This window comes from Pteropus alecto, unplaced genomic scaffold (genome assembly GCF_000325575.1).
Source record: "Pteropus alecto unplaced genomic scaffold, ASM32557v1 scaffold46, whole genome shotgun sequence".
Lineage (NCBI taxonomy): Eukaryota > Metazoa > Chordata > Mammalia > Chiroptera > Pteropodidae > Pteropus > Pteropus alecto.
This window is the reverse complement of record NW_006439231.1, coordinates 920,376-940,581: the sequence shown is the minus strand read 5'-3', so window position 1 is coordinate 940,581 and position 20,206 is coordinate 920,376. Positions and strand designations below refer to the sequence as shown.

The following is a 20,206-nucleotide window of genomic DNA, read 5'->3' as shown; positions in this document are numbered from 1 at the left end:
CCAAACTGAGCTACAGATGGTCTTTCACAGCACAGATTCAACCAACCTTGGATCGAAAACAATACAGTTGACTTTAAACAACATGAACTTGAACTGTGCACGTCCAAATATACACGGATCTTTTCCAATAAATAACATTGGCACCTAGAATCTGCAGGCTTGGTGTCAGTGGATTCAATCAATCCAGCACTGAAAACAGTATTTTCACATTTGCTACTGTAGTTTTCCAGCTGTAGTTGGTTGAATCTGTGGATGCAAAGGGTTGACAGTAGTTGTTTTTGGAGGTCAAAAGTTATATGTGAGTTTTCCACTGCCCTGCGGTTGGTCACTAAACCCCAAGTTGTCCAAAGGTCAACTATATTTTCAATCCAAGGTTGGGAAACTTCACTTGAGAAACTGTGTTTGGGCATGCAAAAATACTGTTTTTGATTCATGATTGGTTGAATCTGCAAATGATATGAAACCTGAGGATAGAAAGGGCCACCTAGACTGAAAAAATCTGCACATAAATTGGCCAGTTCAGTTCAAATCCTTGATATTCAAGGGTCAACTACATTTTACTTTTTTCCCTTTCTTTTTCTTATTAGAACTCTAAGTGTCCACTTTAAAAGCTATCATTAAAAATCAACCAACAAACCATTGGCTTGATATGAGTATTAACTGATGCATTGACCTGTAAACTAAATAATTATCATGAAGCAGCATAAAATGACATTAAAATATAAAGTGAATAAGGCAGAATACAATATCATTTATATATTGTTGGAGGAGGTCATTGAGAGGACATGACCACGCCTTGACTCAGGAGCTGGACTCTGGCAATCAGAGTCTCCTTACCCACTCCCCTGCATTTGCTATGTACGTTCTGCCCATTGTTCCCGTGGTAGTAGCCATCTTCAAAGACACAGCCTTGAGAGAACAATGTGTTGTCGAGATGATTTGGACTAAAAATGTGAGTGAACTCAGTTAAGATACAAACTTTTAAATTCTGGTGGGCAGGTCCAAAGATCTCCTTTTGTTGCCTCTCAAACCAAGCCTCGTAAGTAACTTCTCTTGTTTATTAAACCTGCCACCTACCAATCTGGAGTGGTTTGCACCTTATTTTGTTCCTCCTTGCCCTCTGTGTACAGGTGCCAGGTTGAGAACCAACAGTTACGATTATAAACCAAGTAAAATTATATATACATATATTTAAATGAGATCTGGAAGAGAATGTGAGAAAGTGAAAATTGATGTCGATTATTGGCAGTGTCGCTAATATTTAAAGCTTTTAATTACTTCCCATTATTATAATGTTGCTTACACAATCCATTCTTTTAAAATGAAGGAAAATTTTGAGGGCTTATTCATTTATAGCCATTTTTAATATTTCCTGTGAAATTTAAAAACATCTTTTAAAAGTAAGTATAAAATACATGTTATGTACTTTTCAGTTTTCAAGTAAAAACATTTAGTGAGGAGAAATTTTATAAAATCACAAAAGATAAAACAAAGATATTTTAATGTTTAAAAAGGCTTAGAAAGAAGAAATTTTATTGGCTTTTAAATAATAAGTAAGCTTTTTTAGAAGACATTGTTCTATGTCAAAATTTTTATTTAGAATACAAACAAATTAGTTTAAAAGATAATTCTGGAATACATGCAATTCATAATTTGAGAAACAGTATTATAAATTTTGTTAATGAATATATATGCATATACTCATTGTTGATAATTCATACTTTAACTGTTTTTGTAAAAATTGTCTAACTCACAAAAACTAAAATTATTTAATTTTTCTAATTACTCTTACATGAGAATAATTTCTTTGATTTTTGTTAATGTATATGTGATTATTTTTGTGAATATATATAATTACCTTAAGTTCCATAGCTGTATGTGTTTGAAAATATTTGTGTCTGTCTATGGTACCTGTATGATCCATCAGCATTAAAACCTTTAATAACAAAGGTTGTATACTAGAAAAAATATTTGAATGAAAATTTAGTAAAGTTTAGAACAAGTGCACTATAGATTTTTTTCAAATGTATTTTGATTTTGGAAGTCATAATAAAAAATGGCTGCGTATAAGATAAAATTTCCTGTGACTACACTCTTCATCCACTGTGAGAAGAAATTTAATTTTCCTTTTAATTTTTTTAACTTTCATTTACTTATTCAACAAACATTTACTGAATGTCTTTTATTTGTTATATATCATAATGGGAATTCTGAGATGAAAGTCAATTAAATTTTAATTAACTGAAAACTTAAATCCGATGAGAATTTTGTAAAAAGTTTGTATATATGTGTTGTATGATTATGTAAATCTCATGGGAAAGCCATGATGTAAACTGGTAATAAGATTAAATGCTATGTATTTTTGTCTTCTGAATCCCAATAATTATATCATTCAGTATGGTTGAGTTCCATAAGAAACCTAACCGGTTAACACATGTACATAAATCTTGCTTTCTTAAATGTTAAAAACTTACCTGAACAATTAAAATATAGTATGTCAACATATAGGAACCTATTGAACTTTCCTATATATGTATGTAATTTGAAATATATACACATTTCAGTAAATCTTTTAATTAATGGATAATTTCAAATCTACTCGAGGCAAATATTATCATGAAGAATATTCTTTTAGATTATAGGCCCTTTAGTCCTTATTTTTCCTGTTTCTTTGCCCCATTTATAGAGCCTTTTTATTTGATCCACTTTTAAATTATTTAATTTTTTTCAATTTTACTTTTAAAATTTAAGAACATTTTAAATGAGCATAATAAATCTTTTTTGGGGGAGGCAGGTTAAAAGAATCTCTCTAATTAGAGAGACCTTTCTTATGAGAGAATTATTCTTATTTTCTAATTTTCTTAATGCCTGCCACTGAGGAGAATCCTACAATTAGGACTTTATACGTCTTTACACTGACATTTTTATCCCTCAGATTATGTGAAATTGCAAAGAATCAAAAGTCACACCTATCTCTGAGTATCCAGAGTTGGTAGGGAAGAAAAAGAATCTTCATTTTAATCTCATGCCATAAGTAAGTGTTACCATAAAGTTAAGGGAATTTTATGTTGCGATTGATGTTTCCTGAGACAGATTTGGAGAAAAAATGAAGTTACAGGCAATTTATATAAAACAAGTTTTACAAGTCTTCTAAATAGAAAACTTTTAGGGAAGGAATTGTAAAAAGCTTCAGAGTTTTAGAAAAGTTTCCTTGTTCTGATAAGAGTTACAAACCAAATGGGAATCTCCTTCCTTCCTTCCTTCCTTCCTTCCTTCCTTCCTTCCTTCCTTCCTTCCTTCCTTCCTTCTTTCCTTCCTTCCTTTTCTTTCTCTCTCTGTCTCTCTCTCTCTCTCTCAACAGAACATTTTATTAAAATGAGGAGTTTGGAGATTTTTAAGGAAGAAATAATTAGTACAAGCTGAATAAAATGTTCAAGAGATCTTTCAAGAGGATTTGGACTTCCCCAGGACTGTTTATGGTTAAATAATTGTTGGAAAAGTGCGGCACAGATTTTGGGAAAAGCCAGTCTTTCTGCCCCTGTGCAGACATCTCCATCATTCCCAAGGGCTGGAAGTTTAGAAAATCTCCAGAAGTAGCAACTGTGGCCTGGATGTGGTTACAGTGATGAGATTTATATATGTAGGTGGCTTCATGGACACAGGCTGTGGGCATATGTGAGCCTGGGAAAGAAAGGAAAATAGATCAGATTCTATGTGGTTCTTACAGATGGAAGCAGCATGGTTCAAAGGGAGGCATATGTTGTATATCATCACAATAAGAGTGAGAATATGTCTAGAAAGACATAGGGAAGAACATAAAGAAATCTTCTAAACCACTTGAATGTCATGATTCTGCAGGTTCTAATTTGAATTAAAGCCAGTGTGTATTTGTTGATAATAAGTACATAATAATTCTCAAAAATTTTGATCATCAGAACATGATGATTCCCATAATGTGGAGGGCACTAGTGAAAACATGACTATCATTATACTGTAGAGGTAATTGTATTTAGAGAGTCTGATTCTTAGGTTGAAAATCCAGAGAGCTGGGAAAATAAAAATAACATGAAAAATTAAAATCATTTAAACAATTAGTTTCTAAAGGATAAGTACAAAGGCTTTAGAATCTGAAAATTTACCTTTAAATCCCAACTCCGTAAGTTATCAGCTCTGTGATCTTAGACATTTACTTCAATGAACCTTAGTTTTTTTCTCTTAGAAAGAGTTATAATAACAACACCTCCCCTGGCTTTGTCACATAGGGGCCTGTTGGTTAGCAAATGCTTCATAAATATCAACTATTTTAACTTTCATTCTTATTACTCTTATTATTTCAGGCCATTATTTCAATGATTAGGTTTTTGATCTATAAGAAAACATGATTATTTTTGCACGAAATTTTAGTTTTTTCTTTCACTTATTGCTAATGAGAATTTTTCTTACATAGTTTGTACTTTTTCTTTAACATGTAAGACATGTATGGTATGCTGGACACCTGAGCAAATGGTCTCTCGAAGGAGAGCTATTCATAGCTCTGTAATATAATTTCAAGAGTTAAATAGTCAGCAATATTAAGCAGATACACATGTGTATTTGTGCATGAATACATTGGCAAAGCAATTGGCTGGGAATGAGCGAGTCAACTGCTTGTTCTTTACTCAGTGAAAACCAAATCTAGGCCGCCTGGCGGTGGGAAGCAACCTGACTAACTTAATCGTATATTTGAGTATTGTTAGGTTACAATAATAATGATATTAGAGAGTCTGTCACCTTTGCTTGGTTTACTGTCATACATTATTTTCTTAAAAAATCCTGGGAAAAAAGACAATTTTTGCTTTCATTGTTTCTATTTATCAAAGAAAATACCCCCGATGTAGAACAGTTTGTGAGGAAATGTGTGCAAGTTTTAAATTAAAATATATTAGCTGAAGTATAACTTCAAAATTGGTCAGTTGAAGAGAGTGAGAGCAGTACAACTGGAGTAACCCAGAAAATTTGCTTACATGGGAGTATCCTAGCCAAACTCCTGCTAGTAAAAATGGATATCCTTATAAAACTATTTTATCTGGAGCAAGTTTTAACAGATAGGATAGAGGAAATTTTAGATAGTCTATAGATTTAATAGTAGGATAGGCTTGAAAATGTTAACTACCACATTTTCATTATGTTAGAATTCATTGAAGTTGACTAGTTCATGTGTTCTACCCAAATGAATTTTGTAATCATGTAACAAAATCTCACTTTATAACATTGCAGGTATGCTTTATTTTTACAAAACAAAGAGATCCAGACAGCATTTTTTTTTACGAGAACTTCTTGCTTTTCACTAGGGAAAGCACTTTGCCTGATGTGTGTGTAAAAATAAAGATTTAATGTTAACTTCACTTGATGAAAAAAAGTTCAGAGTGTGAACTTTGAAGCTTTCATACTTTAATTTTTTCTGATCAGGTTTTGCTTGGCATGGATTTTGAAAGGGAACTCAAATGTAATTCATTTAAAAAAAGACAGCCTTTATGTAACTACCCAACCAGACTGAGGGTTACTGAAATCTTTTACCTAATAAGATGGGAAAATCTGAATTCGAGACAATTTTGCACTTTCTGTTAAAGAGAGGCACTTCTTTTTAAAGTGTGATTTAGAGCTTTAGAAAAAAAGTCTTGCTTATTATCATTGAAATTAAGGAGAAATATAAAATAGATTTTTAGAATGCATAGCTGGTTGTGAAATAAATTATGTGGTTATATATCTTCAGAGCAAAAATTTGCACTTAAAATTTTTTTTATTGTCTCAGTTATTCTATTTTTAAATCTCTTTTTCTTCATAAGAAAATTTTATATTGCCTGTTTTATACAAAATGCTCACATTTCCTTATTTACTCCATGAAGTAAAACTCTATGGAGTAGAGAATATTATTTCACAGCTTTATAGGAAAGAAAATGGAAACACTGCCCATGGCCCATCATGGTCCTTCAGTGAGTGGAAGAATAGTGTAAATTGCTGGTGAGAGGTGGTGGGCAGTGATGAAGAGTCTTGGTCTGAATCAAAGAACCAGTAATTTGCTTGTCTTTTGACTTTTCCTACTGTGTGAACTTGGTCACATTAATTAACTTCCCTGATCTTTTGCCTAGAATTTAAATAATTTTGAAGGAAAATACCTACTACTTCAACTAAATGTGGCCATTAGATTACTTTATGAGTTGAGTTTATTTCCTTATTCTTTTCTTTTCTTAAAATAACAATATACAAAAATGCCTGATGATAAGGTGAAAATATTACCCAACAGTAGAACACAGTTATGCTAATAGTTACCATTGCCATTTATGAAGTTTATCTTTATATTGTTTCCACCTAAAAATGTATCTGTAAGGCTCTGACATAATGTTAAAGTTTTTCTTTAGTGTGGATGCCTGCAAAAAAACCAATTTTTAAAAATTATGTGTCGATGATCCACCAGAAAATTAGGTGAAATAAGTCGTTTTGGCAAAATTCTGTCATTTTCCTGCTATGAGTTGAAACATCTAAATACCTAGTAATATCCAAGGGATTTAATGAATTTATCTCTTCTGAACAAACATTAGTGTCTCTAAGCCATAGACATAGCCACTAAATTTGAATATTTTTCCCTAGTAAAGAAACAGCTGGTTGGAAACCCTTACCATTTTTCCTGACTATTAGAACAAAAATAGTAAACTAAATTGCTGTTGTCATAATGAAAATATTTGGAATATTATGTGATGTTTACTTCAGGACTTCCTTTATAAATGCATTGCAAATTATAAAGGCTATAGAATGCTCATCTTAATTTTATATCTTTCACAGAGGGAGACTAAAAATAGAAAGGTAGAAAATTACCACCAAGAAAACTTGGAGACATTGATTCTCTAAGTATCTTTCTAAAGTCTATTCCAAGTATTCTGTTTATACACACACACACACACACACACACACACACACACAAGCACTCATGCACACATGCACACATGCACATGTACCCTTTTATTACTTAAAATATTGTCACTTTTATTTTATTATTTTAAGTGCAATTGTCTAACAATCTCTCTAAATCCTTTGAGCTTGTCTTGTTACAAAATAGGATTATATGTATCTTTTTACCTTCAAAAACTTATAGTTTAGGAAAATTACTAATTGTGGAAGAAATGGAACCTAAATTTAAATAGAATAATGCACACTAGAAATGTTTAAGTATATTAAGAATGTTGACATTGATAGGCAATCCTAATAGAGTTATAAAAAAATAAAACAATTATTAAAATACTAATGTAGAGTGCAAGCAGGAATAAAGTGCTTTTCCTGCTGCAAAATCTTCCAGAACATTTTTGGAGATCATCCAGTGTCTGATTAAATATCTCCTATGATAAGGGACCTGATTCTTCAAAAGACAACTGATTTTTATAGAAATAAATCACTAGAAATATGTGGGGAAAAATGACCTGTTTTCCCCATTGGAGATTAATCAAATTTATTGATTAGAAATGGACTGGGTTTTGAGATTTGGATTATGTAGACAGAAGAAAAATATAAAGAGAAAATCTGTTTTGATCTTTTTGAATCATTTAATGTTTATCAAATTGGAAAACGGGAATTGAATTGTGTAAATTAGAGCCTATGACAGACTTAGATGAATAATATAAATTTTTAGCTCCTTTCTCTCTAACCACAGAGTAATTAGTATGGTTCATGGCAAATTAATGCTCTGGAAGACTCGCTTTTGATATTATAAAATATTTTCCCTGAGTCTTCTAAGACTTACCCCCTTCTTTTGTTACTCTATAATAAATATTCTATTCTTTATTGTTGCATCTATTATGGTATGTAATATGTTTGTCAACACCAGCATTCTCTGAGTGTCTTAAGGGTAGAGACTGTGTCTTGTTTATCTTAGTTTCATCAGTGTGTAGTAGAAAGCCTGGAACATAGGCTTAATACATTTTTTAAGTGAATGATCTACACTCTGTAATTAAAACCCCAAGTGCAAGAAATAGTCAATTGTTTGCTCTAAACTTTCTTGAGTAATTATGATTCATTACTTCTGTTCACTATTTTAAACTCAGAAGGATTCAATCTGAACATCAAATATTCACTTTGCCATTTTTTTTATTGGTTCATCTGTGTATTTTCTATATGCTGAATAGGATTCTCCCTGGTATTCCTAACTCTTCCTGGCACTGAATTAGGGTGCTAGAAAGTTTCTGCCATTTTTTAGAGTGACATTTTAAGGACTGAAAGGATTTATGAATCACTGCCCCGCCCATAAATTTTCAAAATTGCCATCATGGAGTTAATTAGCTATCAAGAAAGTGAAACTAATCAGTACATAAAAAAAAAAAAAAAAGAGCTCTTAAAAAAGTTTTCTGGTTTTCAAATATCTCTTCAAAAATATGAATATTTGCTAAATAATACTTTATCTTCAATAAATTGAGTTTGCTCTATTTTCTAAATAGGTACTTTCCTTTATATTGCTTTCAATATATACAAATAAACAAAAATATGTTTATGATTGTGTTATGGTACGTGCACACACACACTTACAAACACACCAACCCAGGCACACACACACTTCCCTTGAGGCACTCTCTAAAATGACCAGTTTAATGTTGTCCTCACAGGGTGTAGCCAGGGAGTGTCAAGCTGGACGCTCACCTCAGTTATTATGATTATAAGGCAGCAGAAAGCGCCAAGCCTTTAGAGCCCAGTTGGCAGTTTTCTTGTTGGAGAAGCAATTAAATAAATTGTTTTGGATTGTCCTTCATAAATCATAACTTCCATAAATACTTAGGCAGGGACATGATTTTAAGAGTTTATTTGAAATAAGGTAAACCAACAATTTGTACATTTTACCAAGAAATTTTAATTTCCAACTTCTTTTCCTTAAAAGTAAATGGCTTCAGTGTAGGTCTCTTCACAATTTTATATGATGAAATACAAGAAATTTTCATCACAATGCATGTAATTGTTCTGATACCCACCTTTTGTTAAGTTAGAAGAAAGAAGCCCTGACACATAGATGATCATGCATAACTACGCTTTAGTTATGCTAGTATCCCATAAAAATTCAGTAACATTCATGATTCAGACTATATAAACTACTATGCCATTAAATTCTAATGTATTTAATTTAATGTGTGTGTATGTGCGTATATGTGTGTAAGAGAAGGAAAGAAAGGGAGAGAGAGAAAAAATTTCTTTCTCCAAGATAATTTTATCGAAAATTTTTATTGAAATTTATTTAAACTTTCTCTTTGCAAACCAACTCTTCATATTTTTTTTTTCACTCATGACTTTCAATTTATTACTTGGATTTAGGTATTAAAGATTTTTAAACTCAAAAATAATTGCCACTGGTGAGCTTAAGTTCTTAAAATTACTCTTATTTAGTTGTAAAGAAGCACTGTGTAGTTGTAAGTTACCTGAAAAAGTCACGTATGTGTATTTCATAAACTTCTCTATGGACAAAATAAATTCTCTCTTTCATATAAATGAAAAAATATTTTAAATAGAAGTTCTCATGAAAATTATGATTCTTTGGATCTTAGTCGAGGAGTGACTATTTTAGCTTTGATCTTAAATGCCTTAAATTCATCAGTTAGTTCCTATGGGAGCATGTTCTTACAGGATAAAAATTGCTGTAGGACTGTACAATGACTTCATGGATTTAATTTTAGGACTTACTACCTATAAAATATTGAGTAAGCAGAAATTTCAAATACATAGTATTTTTCTTGATTCATGTTATTCCGTCTTGAATGTTATTCTACTATTTCTTTCTTTGCAAGTTTCGATACTTTGCCCACTTATCAGCTTCAGTGAGACTTCTTTAGAGAAGATGCCTCTGACTTTGCAGATGTGTCCAGGATCCCCTACTATCCACTCTTGAGTACCTGTTTCCCTCACTTTATCACTTAATACAACTATAATAAAATTCTTAACTCTGTAACTAATTTTCTCTTTCCCCTGGCACATAGCCACAGTACTATGCAACATTCATATGGTTTTCTTGAGAAAATATAAAATCTGTAGTAATAAAGGTCAAATAGTGTTTGTGAATCATATTTATATAACAGGATGTGAGAATAGGGCACTTCCAGTTTCTTTTGCAGCTGAAAAATAGTTTTGGAGCTTTAGACAGGTACACCTGCATATAGACTTTGCAGCAGAGAGGCACTAGATTCCAGTTTGTTCGGTTATCCAGTTACGGTAGGCTGTCACTCGAGTGTACACTCCTGGCTTATCTGCCAGACCACATCGATCCCCCCAGCTTACTATCCCCACGAGGAACCAGAGCCGCCGTGAATCCTGTTGTACTAGTGGGCCACCAGAATCACCCTGAAGGAAACAGAATGATTGATTACTTAAGTGTGAAGACAACATCAAAATATTAAGAGTTTATTTCTATGACAGAAGAAGTCATATCCATTATGACAATAAATAAAGTTAGTCTGACATTTCTTGTTAAAATATACCAAGTCATATGAAAATTACCAGAGTCTCCCAAGAACACACATTCCTTCAGCAAGTGTGAGAAGATGAGAAGCACATTTCCCAGGCTCCCTCAGTTGCCTGGTTGACTGCCACTCATCCCAAGGTTTACCTTCTTCAGGAAACCTTCCCTCATCACCTGTGTCTTTTCTCATCCCTGCCACCCCTTCTAACTTTGGATTGGGTTAGTTTGTCATTGTCTTGGTTCCCACATTTTGTGTGTATATCTTTCACTGCTTCTTCATTATTTTACAAAGCACATTTGTATACCTGTTTGAACTTATACCCATGGATCAGTTCCCCTCATTGTAGCAGCTACACATCTCTGCAACACTCATTGCATTTGTGATATCTGTTCAGTGTCTGTTTTTCTGACTATTCTGTAAGGTCTATCAGGCAAGGAGCATATCTATTCTAGACACTGCTGTATCTTAAGCTTCTAGCCCATAAGAGATACTAAGAAAATATTTGTTGAATGAATGAATTTTTAGAAGTCTCTTTTATATTCCTATTCACAGTATACTCCCTGCATGGTGAAAAAGGAGAAAGAAATTTATATGGAAATGAGTAAAACACTCCTTATGAAATACCAGCCAACTATAATAATAAATTAGTCAACAAATATCTGTGCATACAAATTCTAGTTGAGGAGACAAATTTAGTATAGGTCTTACATGCTGTATGATGGGTTAAGCTCGTGAGTTCTGGAGTTAGATAGCCTGGGTTTGAATCCTTGACTAAACAGATATATGATCTTAAGTAAGGTATTTAATAGATCCCTGTGCTTTAGTTTCCTCATCTGTAAATGTTTTTATGTATTTAAATGAGTTTAGCACACATAGCACTTTGAGTATTGCCTGGCATATAATCGGTATTAATAAATGTCAGCTATTATTACCAAGTGTGCTTCTAGAATAGTTTGCTATTTATTTGACTGCTCTTAGTGGCCAATTCTTCCATATCTACTTAGTTATTGGTTCAGATGGGAAGAAAGGTCAGTGCGTGAATCACCGGCTTGCATGACAAGCACTGCATCCAGCTGATTGGCACCTGCTTCCTTTAGATTGTGCATAAATGTTTCAGTTAACCAGTTCTCAGCACCTTTTCATCACTGTGTTTTTGCTACTATTTCTTCCATAGTAAGGAATTTCTCTGTGTAATGTTTTACACAGATAAATAATTAATTTGTTTAAACCTTCATGGTGGTTAAAAGGCTGAGATTAAAGTTATTAGTGTCAGTGATCATGATCTAGTTAACAACAATAGGAAAAATAGCTGATAGCTGAGATTTCTTTGTTGCTTAGTACGTGCCTGACATATTTAATCTCCATCTAGTGTTTAGTATTACCTAAAGAGTTAGATATTATTATTATCAATCCCATTTTATTGATAAAAGAATTGGTTATAGAGGTTAAGGAATTGAAACCCAGGTCTGTCTGATTCTTGAGCTCAGATGATTAATCACTCTTTAATTTGGCTTCTCAGAATTAGTTTTTCTTTTTCTTTTTTCTTTTTTAATTTGTTTTAGGCAAGGCGAGCCTTGGTTGACCTCACAGATTGCAAGGACTTTGTCAGCTTACAATCCTTTTTTTTTTTTTTTTTAATTTTTATGCCTACAGCACGTAGTCTTCCTAGGTGGTCTCTCATCCAACTACTAACCAGACCCGACCCTGCTTAGCTTCCAAGATCAGACAGGATCGGGCTTGTTCAGGGTAGCATGGCCGTAGACTTAGAATTGGTTCTTCATAATAAATCAACTTCATAAAAAATTTTTATCTCTAAAATCTAGATCATAAATTTTTAGAGGATTAGAACTGTGTATTTTAATTTACCTCTATGTTTATCACAGTATCACATGCCAGTACTTATAAACTTGAATGATGACATTGATAACATTATCTTGAACTTACCTGGCATGCATCTACTCCACCTTGAGGTACTCCAGCACATAGCATTCCAGACAAGACTGCTCCATTATAACTAGTTGGTGCATTACATACGCTATTACTTATTATGTTGACCTGTCCTTGCTGTAGATCTTCAACTGAGTTGCCTGTTTAGTATAAAGCAGAAAGAAAATAGACTTCAAGATATATAAATTAGTGACTTTATGATGAATATGAAAAGAAATAAATGTACTCCAAACATTGTTTCTAATTGAGCAAAGAAGGCTGTTGAAGATGTACTTAGGAGTCTCTTCTCAGCAAAGATACATATAATAGAGAAGGATAACCCCTTTAAACAGATCGGTTTTCATTCTGCTTTTCCTTTTTTTTTTTTTTGCTTTAGCTTTGTGATGTCTTTTAGACGTTGAGAGAAAAATAAATCTGATATCTTAAAATTGACTAGTGGCATTTAAATTATCTGCTGACTGACTTTGAATTGGAAAGTTACATATTGAATAACTTTTAATATAACAAAAGAGAAATCAGTCTGGTTTCAAGGCTAAAGAACTAATCTATTTTATATTGATATTCCCTAAAAATGGCACTGTCATTTTTGTGATAGACACAAATTTTATCTACTCCACAAAATTACTCTGGGCCATGAGAACACAACAAAATATTTTCTTGGACAATTAAATCTTTGTATTATTCCTTGGCAAGACATCTACAACATGGCTATAAACCCATGACACTGTTAATGCTATTCTTCCACTCCCTGATTGATACTCTTATTTTCCCCTTGGCCCACTTTGTTCTCTCATTGCCCTCATATTTATTTCCATTTTATTCATTCACTAAACAGGTCTGAGAAATGCTTACGTACACTTAGAGTTTCTTGCTCCAGGCAGGATTCATTTTATCCTAGAATACTTTAAATGTCTATTAATACCTTAAAGGATATTAAAACCCTTAGAGAATACCTCGCCAATCCTCTTTTAAAAAATTATTATTTTCTTTATAGGGAAGTCATTTGAGTCCTATAAAGTCTCTACAACATTGAAGAACTCATATTTTTAATCACTTTATTTTACATTTCCCTGTTACCGTGTTTGAGAATTCCCCATATATTCTAAGGTCATTGCTTTGCTTTGCTGGAGAAACTCAGGAATAACTAGTTTAGGATGACCAGAATGTAAGATGATTCTGTCCATAGAATCTGTCCTTCAGGTGTTCCCTAATATATATATATATAGAAGTATCAGGAGATTTTGTTGTCGTCGTTGTTTTATTTTTCCCGAGACACTTACCGCCATTTATTTGCGATCCCCATCCAGTTACGTAAGCAGTGGAACCAGCTGAAATATTTTGGGTAGCCTCTGGGAGACATACCCTATTGATAGTTTTGGTAAAGGTGGCACCTCTGTCAAGTTGCACAGCTGCAATATCATTTTCGTGAGTTGCAGAGTTATAATTCTTATGGACTAAAATAGTCTTTATTCTTATTCTCTGCGTAGGAAACGTTGTAGAAATTCCAAAGGTAGCAGTCCATGTATAGGGATCAGGGTGGCTAAAAAAATATATACGAAAACATGGATTTAGATAAGAAATTTGTTAGAATTTCAAATATTTGGATTTTGTGTTTGTCACGCCCCACCACTGTCTAAGAACTATTTAATAAACTTCTCTTTGCTATATATTTCTGTATTACATAGCTAGTAAAGTTTAACTCTTTACTGGTACCATGAGTGATCCTTTCTCTAAAGAAACAAAGATTTTAGAAAATATGTCTTAGGTTGGTGAACATCTTGATTTTTTTATGTTCTAATGAGAATATTCTGATACTTTGATGATAACTAGTATAACACAAATCTCTTTGATTTCTCCCTTTCCTACATCCTCCCATTCTAACAACTAAGAAGTCTGAAATAATGTCCACTTTAATGTTAACTCATTTCTCCCAATCCTTATTTTTTTTTCCTTTCCTTGTCTTAAGCCAGAAGCTCCATTTAAATAGTAGTGATGATAAAGACTTCTGTCTTATTAAGGAATAATTTTTCTACACTAAGTGTGATGCTTTTTGAAGACTTTGGTGCATATATGTTTGTTTGTATATATACATATATATATATATAGAGAGAGACAGAGAGAGAGAGAGAGAGAGAGAAAGCACGCGCATGCGAACGAGAGTGCGCGTGCGCGTGTGAGAGCGAACCCACACTAATATTAAAAAATGTAAGGAATTATCTTTGTGACCCAGAAATTGGAGCTTTTTAATCATACTCCCAAAACACAAAACATAGGTTAAAAATTGATGAATTTCATGGACTCAAAATTCAGTATACCATATACAGGTTTATCAGACGGGTGAGAAAGCATAGGAAAATACTTGCAATGTTTACTCTCTAAAACTTATGTAGAAAATACAGAAAAAAGTCTTTAAACCACTAATAAATGAACAGAAAAATAATTATAAAATGGGTAAAATATATTAACAGGCAATTCATTGAAGGGTAAGCCTAATCAGCTAATAGATGTGACAAAATACTCAAACTCATTAGTAAGCTGAGAAATGGAAATTATAACAATAATGAGCATCTAATATATAATCATAAGAGTGACAAAAATTGAAAAAGTAGAATAATATTGTGTTGGTGAGGAGAAATTCAAATTCTTTGCATTACTGGTTGTTATCTTCTGGGAAGCATTCTAGTATATTTGGCATATGTACTTCTGCGTACATATTTCAAAGATTCTCAAAGGTTTATAGAAAGGCACATATAAAGGTGTGTGTGTACGTGTATGTGCATGCTTTTTGTGGCAGTGGGAAGTTTGAGCAAACTACTAGTTATAGGAATATGTTGGATTCAGTGGTGGACCAGATTAAAACTCCAAGGGTTGAACCAAAACAGTAGGAACAATCTGAGACATTATACACAGTGCTACTTATATAAATTAAAGGAATGTACACATACATGCCAAAAAAAAAAATTAAACCTATTGATAATTGCATATTTAAAGATACATGTCAAATATTAGCATGAGGCATTTGGGAGCAGGGAGGACAGTGGAAGTAGGATCCAGGTAGGAATTAAAAAAAAAAAAATGAGAGAAAGGTCTTGTACAGACTGGTGAAAATAAGGATCTGTAAATTGTAGGATTCATTAACTCATCATGCTCCTAAGGTTGAATAAATACAAAATGTTGAATAAAAAACAAATAACCACTTAGGAGTTTTGTTGAGTTTAGATATAGATAATGTAGTTGATACAGAAAATAAAAATTATATATCCAGGAAATGCTTGTACAAGGTACAGTAGCTTCTCAGTGAATGCTAGTTCACTAAAGAAAAAAATTTTGACAACAAGCAAATACACAAATTTTTTACATTGAACTTTTGTGCAAGGTCTTTATAGTGAAAATTCTAAAAGATATTCTTCTTTACTACCTTCTCTCCCTGCTTTCCTCCCTTTCTTTCATTCCTCCAAATGAATAGAGCATAGTTTTGAAACCAGTTAGATTTAGATTTGAATCTTGGCTGTGCTGCGTATTAGCAGCATTATTTAGGGCAAGTAACTTAAAATCTCTAATTCTCAGTTTATTTAATGCACAAGATGTAATTGATGATACCGTCTCACACAGTGTTCTTAATTGAGACAAATAGTGTTTGGCACAAGGTAAGCACTCAATAAAGGCAACTATTATTTTTATTAATTATAGTTCAACAAGTCATTACAAAGTATCTACTTTGTATAAGAAATAATATGAGTCTATGTGAATAAAAATATAAATAATTATGGTCTTGTCCTTGAGCAGCTCTACACACTAATGGAGGAGACTAACAGAGACAAACTGCTAAATCACAGGGACTACTGTTAAAGATAGATAAGTGAATTTCTGTGGGAACAAGGTAAGGGAGGGAAGAGAGTATCAGAGAAGGCTTCATAGAGGAAGTGGTAATTCAAGTTTCCTTTCTATGAGGGCCTCATCACTTCTTTGTATCTTGATGTAAGGCTGGTCATGTCCCAAACAAATCCTCACTGGTGGGTTCTCAGTGACAATCAGGTCTACAGGGAGGGTGCCGATACAAGGTTCATGTAGTTTGTTGGTTCTCATGTATAAGTTATGGTAATGAATAGAAGGATTTGGGGTGGCAAAGTTCAAAGATGTTCTAAACCTTTAAAATCATGGATTTCTTTGGTTACCATTGGATAGCCAATTTATAAACTGGCTATCATTGTAGTGATACTCTTTACTTAGCTTTTGGTGACTGAATCTGAATAAGGCTTAGGGTCCAGTACTGTTTCTATTACATCCAAGTACTTATATTATTATATTACGTCCAAGTATTTATATTTCTGTTCCCACAGTCAGGGGTGATTGAATCAATTAGTGCCATTCTTGTTCCCTGGCTTTTCAGGTGGCAATGAAGACTGAAATGTTCTTTCAAATTTTGTTTCTTATGTTTTCTGAGACACACTAATAAATGTGTCAGTCTAAATAAAAAATTTGATAACTCTTGATATCAGCAATTTCAAATTTATTCACTGTGTAAAAAAATATTATTATAAGATAGCCATAAGAAAAATTCAGAATAATTTGGGGCTTCCTAAAACTTTTGTTCAGAAACTGTACACTAGTCTTATTAAACTTTACTCCCTCTTAATTTAACACTTTTGTGACAGGCACTGTATTATGAGGCAGTATCCTCAAATCTGTAAAAGGCTTCCTAGAAATAGTGAAGATGTTACAGCATTTCAATAGGAAAAATGGAGATTTAGAAGGGATATTAACATTTTAAAGAAAAGAAGCATATTGAGCAAATGTTCATAAGTGGGAAAATGTAGACAGAGTCCAGGGGAAGAGACTAATATAATCTGGGTGGAGCTCAAGGTTCATGCTTTGAGAATTAAGTCTGAATTGATCTAATTCGGTGTGTGGAAGGAAGGTTGGATTTTAGACAGTGGTTATTGAAAGAGTCTGAAAAGAGAATAGGTATGATCAGAGACACACCTGAGTTCAGATCACCATCACTTTTCTGAGTTAACTTTTTGAGTTTAGTTCCCAGCAATGTTTGGGTCCAGGAAGTCTAAAGTCCTTCTGTTATAAGCAGTAGGACTGTTTCATTATGTCAATAGGAAAAGTTTATGTATCCTACTATCCACTGGCAGTTTATTACTCTAGTGTTAGCAATAGCCTTTATTCACAGAGTGAAGAATTCTCTGTAAGTTGCTGAAATTCATTTTATTTATGCTACTCCCTATAATTAATTGATCATTATTGTTGTTCCATGTTTGTTTAATTAGCTTCTATAATATATAACATTGTGCTCATAATAGGTATTTAATAATTTTTCAAAAGAATAAATTAATGGCATAGGGCAGTCTGAGATCAGCTGTAGTCTGTTGTTTGCTTACATGATATAATGTGCAAATTTCCTGCAACAGTTCATTTTGCTAACATTTAACATATGTTTATCTATGTTAATCCTACCAGAAACAGTAAGACATAGATAACAGCATGTCCCTATTTGTTCTTAATTTGAAAAAAAATAATAAAAAAGAGGCTTACAGAGGTTCAATAAATTTCCTGACTTTCATAGCTAGGATTTAAATTAAACATACTAACATCTAAATCTTTGTTCTTTGCCATAATCATATACTATTACCTAAAACAGAGACATACGAATGAATTATCAAGCTGAAGGAGAAAAAAATTTTTGCTATCATAAATAGAATAAAATACTCATTTTTTTTTTTTGCATTGAATTATTTCTGACTTAATCTAGTCATGTTTAGTCTTGAGGATATGGGCAGAGTTCTCACGTATATGTCCCCTCTAATTGTTCCAGATGGGTAAGTAGCTGTGGCCTCACCTTCTGAAGCAGTGAGCTGCTGTCAGGATCCACCTGTTACTGATCAGGATGCCTCCACAATGATGAATGTTATTCAACTGTAGACTGACTTGCCATGGCCAGTCTCCTTTCTCAGCTTTGATGCCTCCCATGATTCTCTCTTCAGACAATGTCATTAGGTCTGGACGGACTCCACATTCTAATGAGAAAAGAACATTAATATGTTGGGAAGATCATGATTCATTTACTTTCAGGAGATGTTGTAAAAGTCTCTCCATCTTTTATGACTTTTCTATCTTTTATATATTCTTCCCCAGGATAGGTAGCCTTTCTAAAAGCATAAGCAATATGCTATATTTTTTAGAGTACTTATGTGACTATTTTGCCTATAAACTGCATTTTAGAGAACTTTTCTGAGCTTAATTGACATGTGACTTTAAATTCTGGAACAGCTTCATAGTTCTCCGGAATTCCTCATGAGTAGAGGTTAAGATAGGTCAGTGCTGGTTATCCCAGCTCAGGCCACCAGTTCACTAGGAAATTTCCGTCTTCTTTATAGCCTTATATTTCAAAGTGTAGTGTTTGGACCTACAGTATGAGTATCCCCAGGGAGCTTATTAGAAATCTTGATGCTGTGTGGAAACTATGTATCTCAGTGAATGAATGGATCAAAAAAATGTAGTGTGTATATACACACACACATACCCACATACACACATAATGGAATAATGGAATATTAGCCTTAAAAAAGAAGACAGTTCTGTCATTTGCAATAACATAGATGAACCTGGAGGATATTGTGCTAAGTGAAATGAGCCAGACGAAGACAACTACTGCATGGTATTACTTATATATCAAATTTTTATTCAAAAAAAGTCAAACTCATAGAAACAGAGTAGATAGTAGTTGCCAGGGCTTGGGGGGTGGGTGAAATATGGATAATTTGGTAAAAGGGTACAAACTTTGAGCTATAAGGTGAATAATGTCTGAAGATCTAATGTCTAACATGGTGGCTATAGTTGACAACACTGTATTATATAATTGAAATTTGCTAAGAGAGTAGACCTTAAATGTTCTTTCTAAAAAAAGAGGAAGTAAAAATGTGAGGTGGTAGTCTATGGCCATGCTACCCTGAACAAGTTCAATCCTATCTGATCTCGGAAGCTAAGCAGACTCGGGCCTGGGTAGTACTTGGATGGGAGACCAGGTGTTGTAGGCGTAAAAAAAAAAAAAATAATAATAATAATAATAAGAGATTGTAAGCTAACAAGGTCCTTGCAATAAGTGAGGTCAACCAAGGGTAGCCTTGCCTAAAAAAAAAAAAAAGTGAGGTGGTGGATGTGTTAATTAACAAGGTGGGTGAATATTTTTACTATATATGTGTATATATGTGTGTGTGTATACGTGTGTGTGTATCAGAGCATGCTATTGTACACTTTAAATATCCTACAATTTTATTTGTTGATTATACCTCAAAGCTAAAAAAATATTGACTCTCAGACCCACACCATGGAATAAGTCAGAAGCTGCATTCCCCCTCCCCAACTTTATTTAAGAATAATTGATAAATGTAATTTATCAAATCATCACATTGTAAACTTTACATATATACAATATAAAGTTTACAATGTGATGATTTGATATACATATACATTGTTAAATGATAAGCAAGATCAAGATAATTAACACATTCATCACCTCACATAGTTTATTGTGTGTGTGTGTGTGTGTGTGTGCGAGAGAATGTATATGTGCATGTGTGTGGTGGGTATACTTAAGATCTACTCTTAGCAACTTGCAAGGAATTACTTTAAAAGAAACTTGAAAAGGAATTACCATACAATATTCTCAAGGGTGACAGGAGGCATTTTCTAAGTATCTACATGAGGTTTATTTAAATATCTTAAGAGAGCCCGTGAGCACTCCAATAGGCGAAGCTGAAATGGGCTGGGGTGGGCTGATCACTTAATTC

The 20,206-nt window shown here is 33.1% G+C and overlaps 1 protein-coding gene and 1 pseudogene across 1 annotated transcript in view; both read right to left on the bottom strand.

Annotated features, from left to right (window-relative positions):
- Positions 1-10,182: 10,182 nt before the first annotated feature.
- The window catches only part of TMPRSS11D (transmembrane serine protease 11D), a gene marked incomplete at its 5' end in the record, with an annotated part of 33,292 nt that continues 23,268 nt past the window's right edge, over positions 10,183-20,206 (bottom strand). Inside the window, 4 exons of the mRNA XM_025050048.1 lie at positions 10,183-10,344; positions 12,408-12,550; positions 13,691-13,950; positions 18,256-18,433. Coding sequence (XP_024905816.1) covers positions 10,183-10,344; positions 12,408-12,550; positions 13,691-13,950; positions 18,256-18,433 — 743 coding nt within the window. The remainder of the gene's footprint in view (positions 10,345-12,407; positions 12,551-13,690; positions 13,951-18,255; positions 18,434-20,206) is intronic.
- On the bottom strand, positions 12,108-12,226 carry LOC112483534 (annotated as a pseudogene).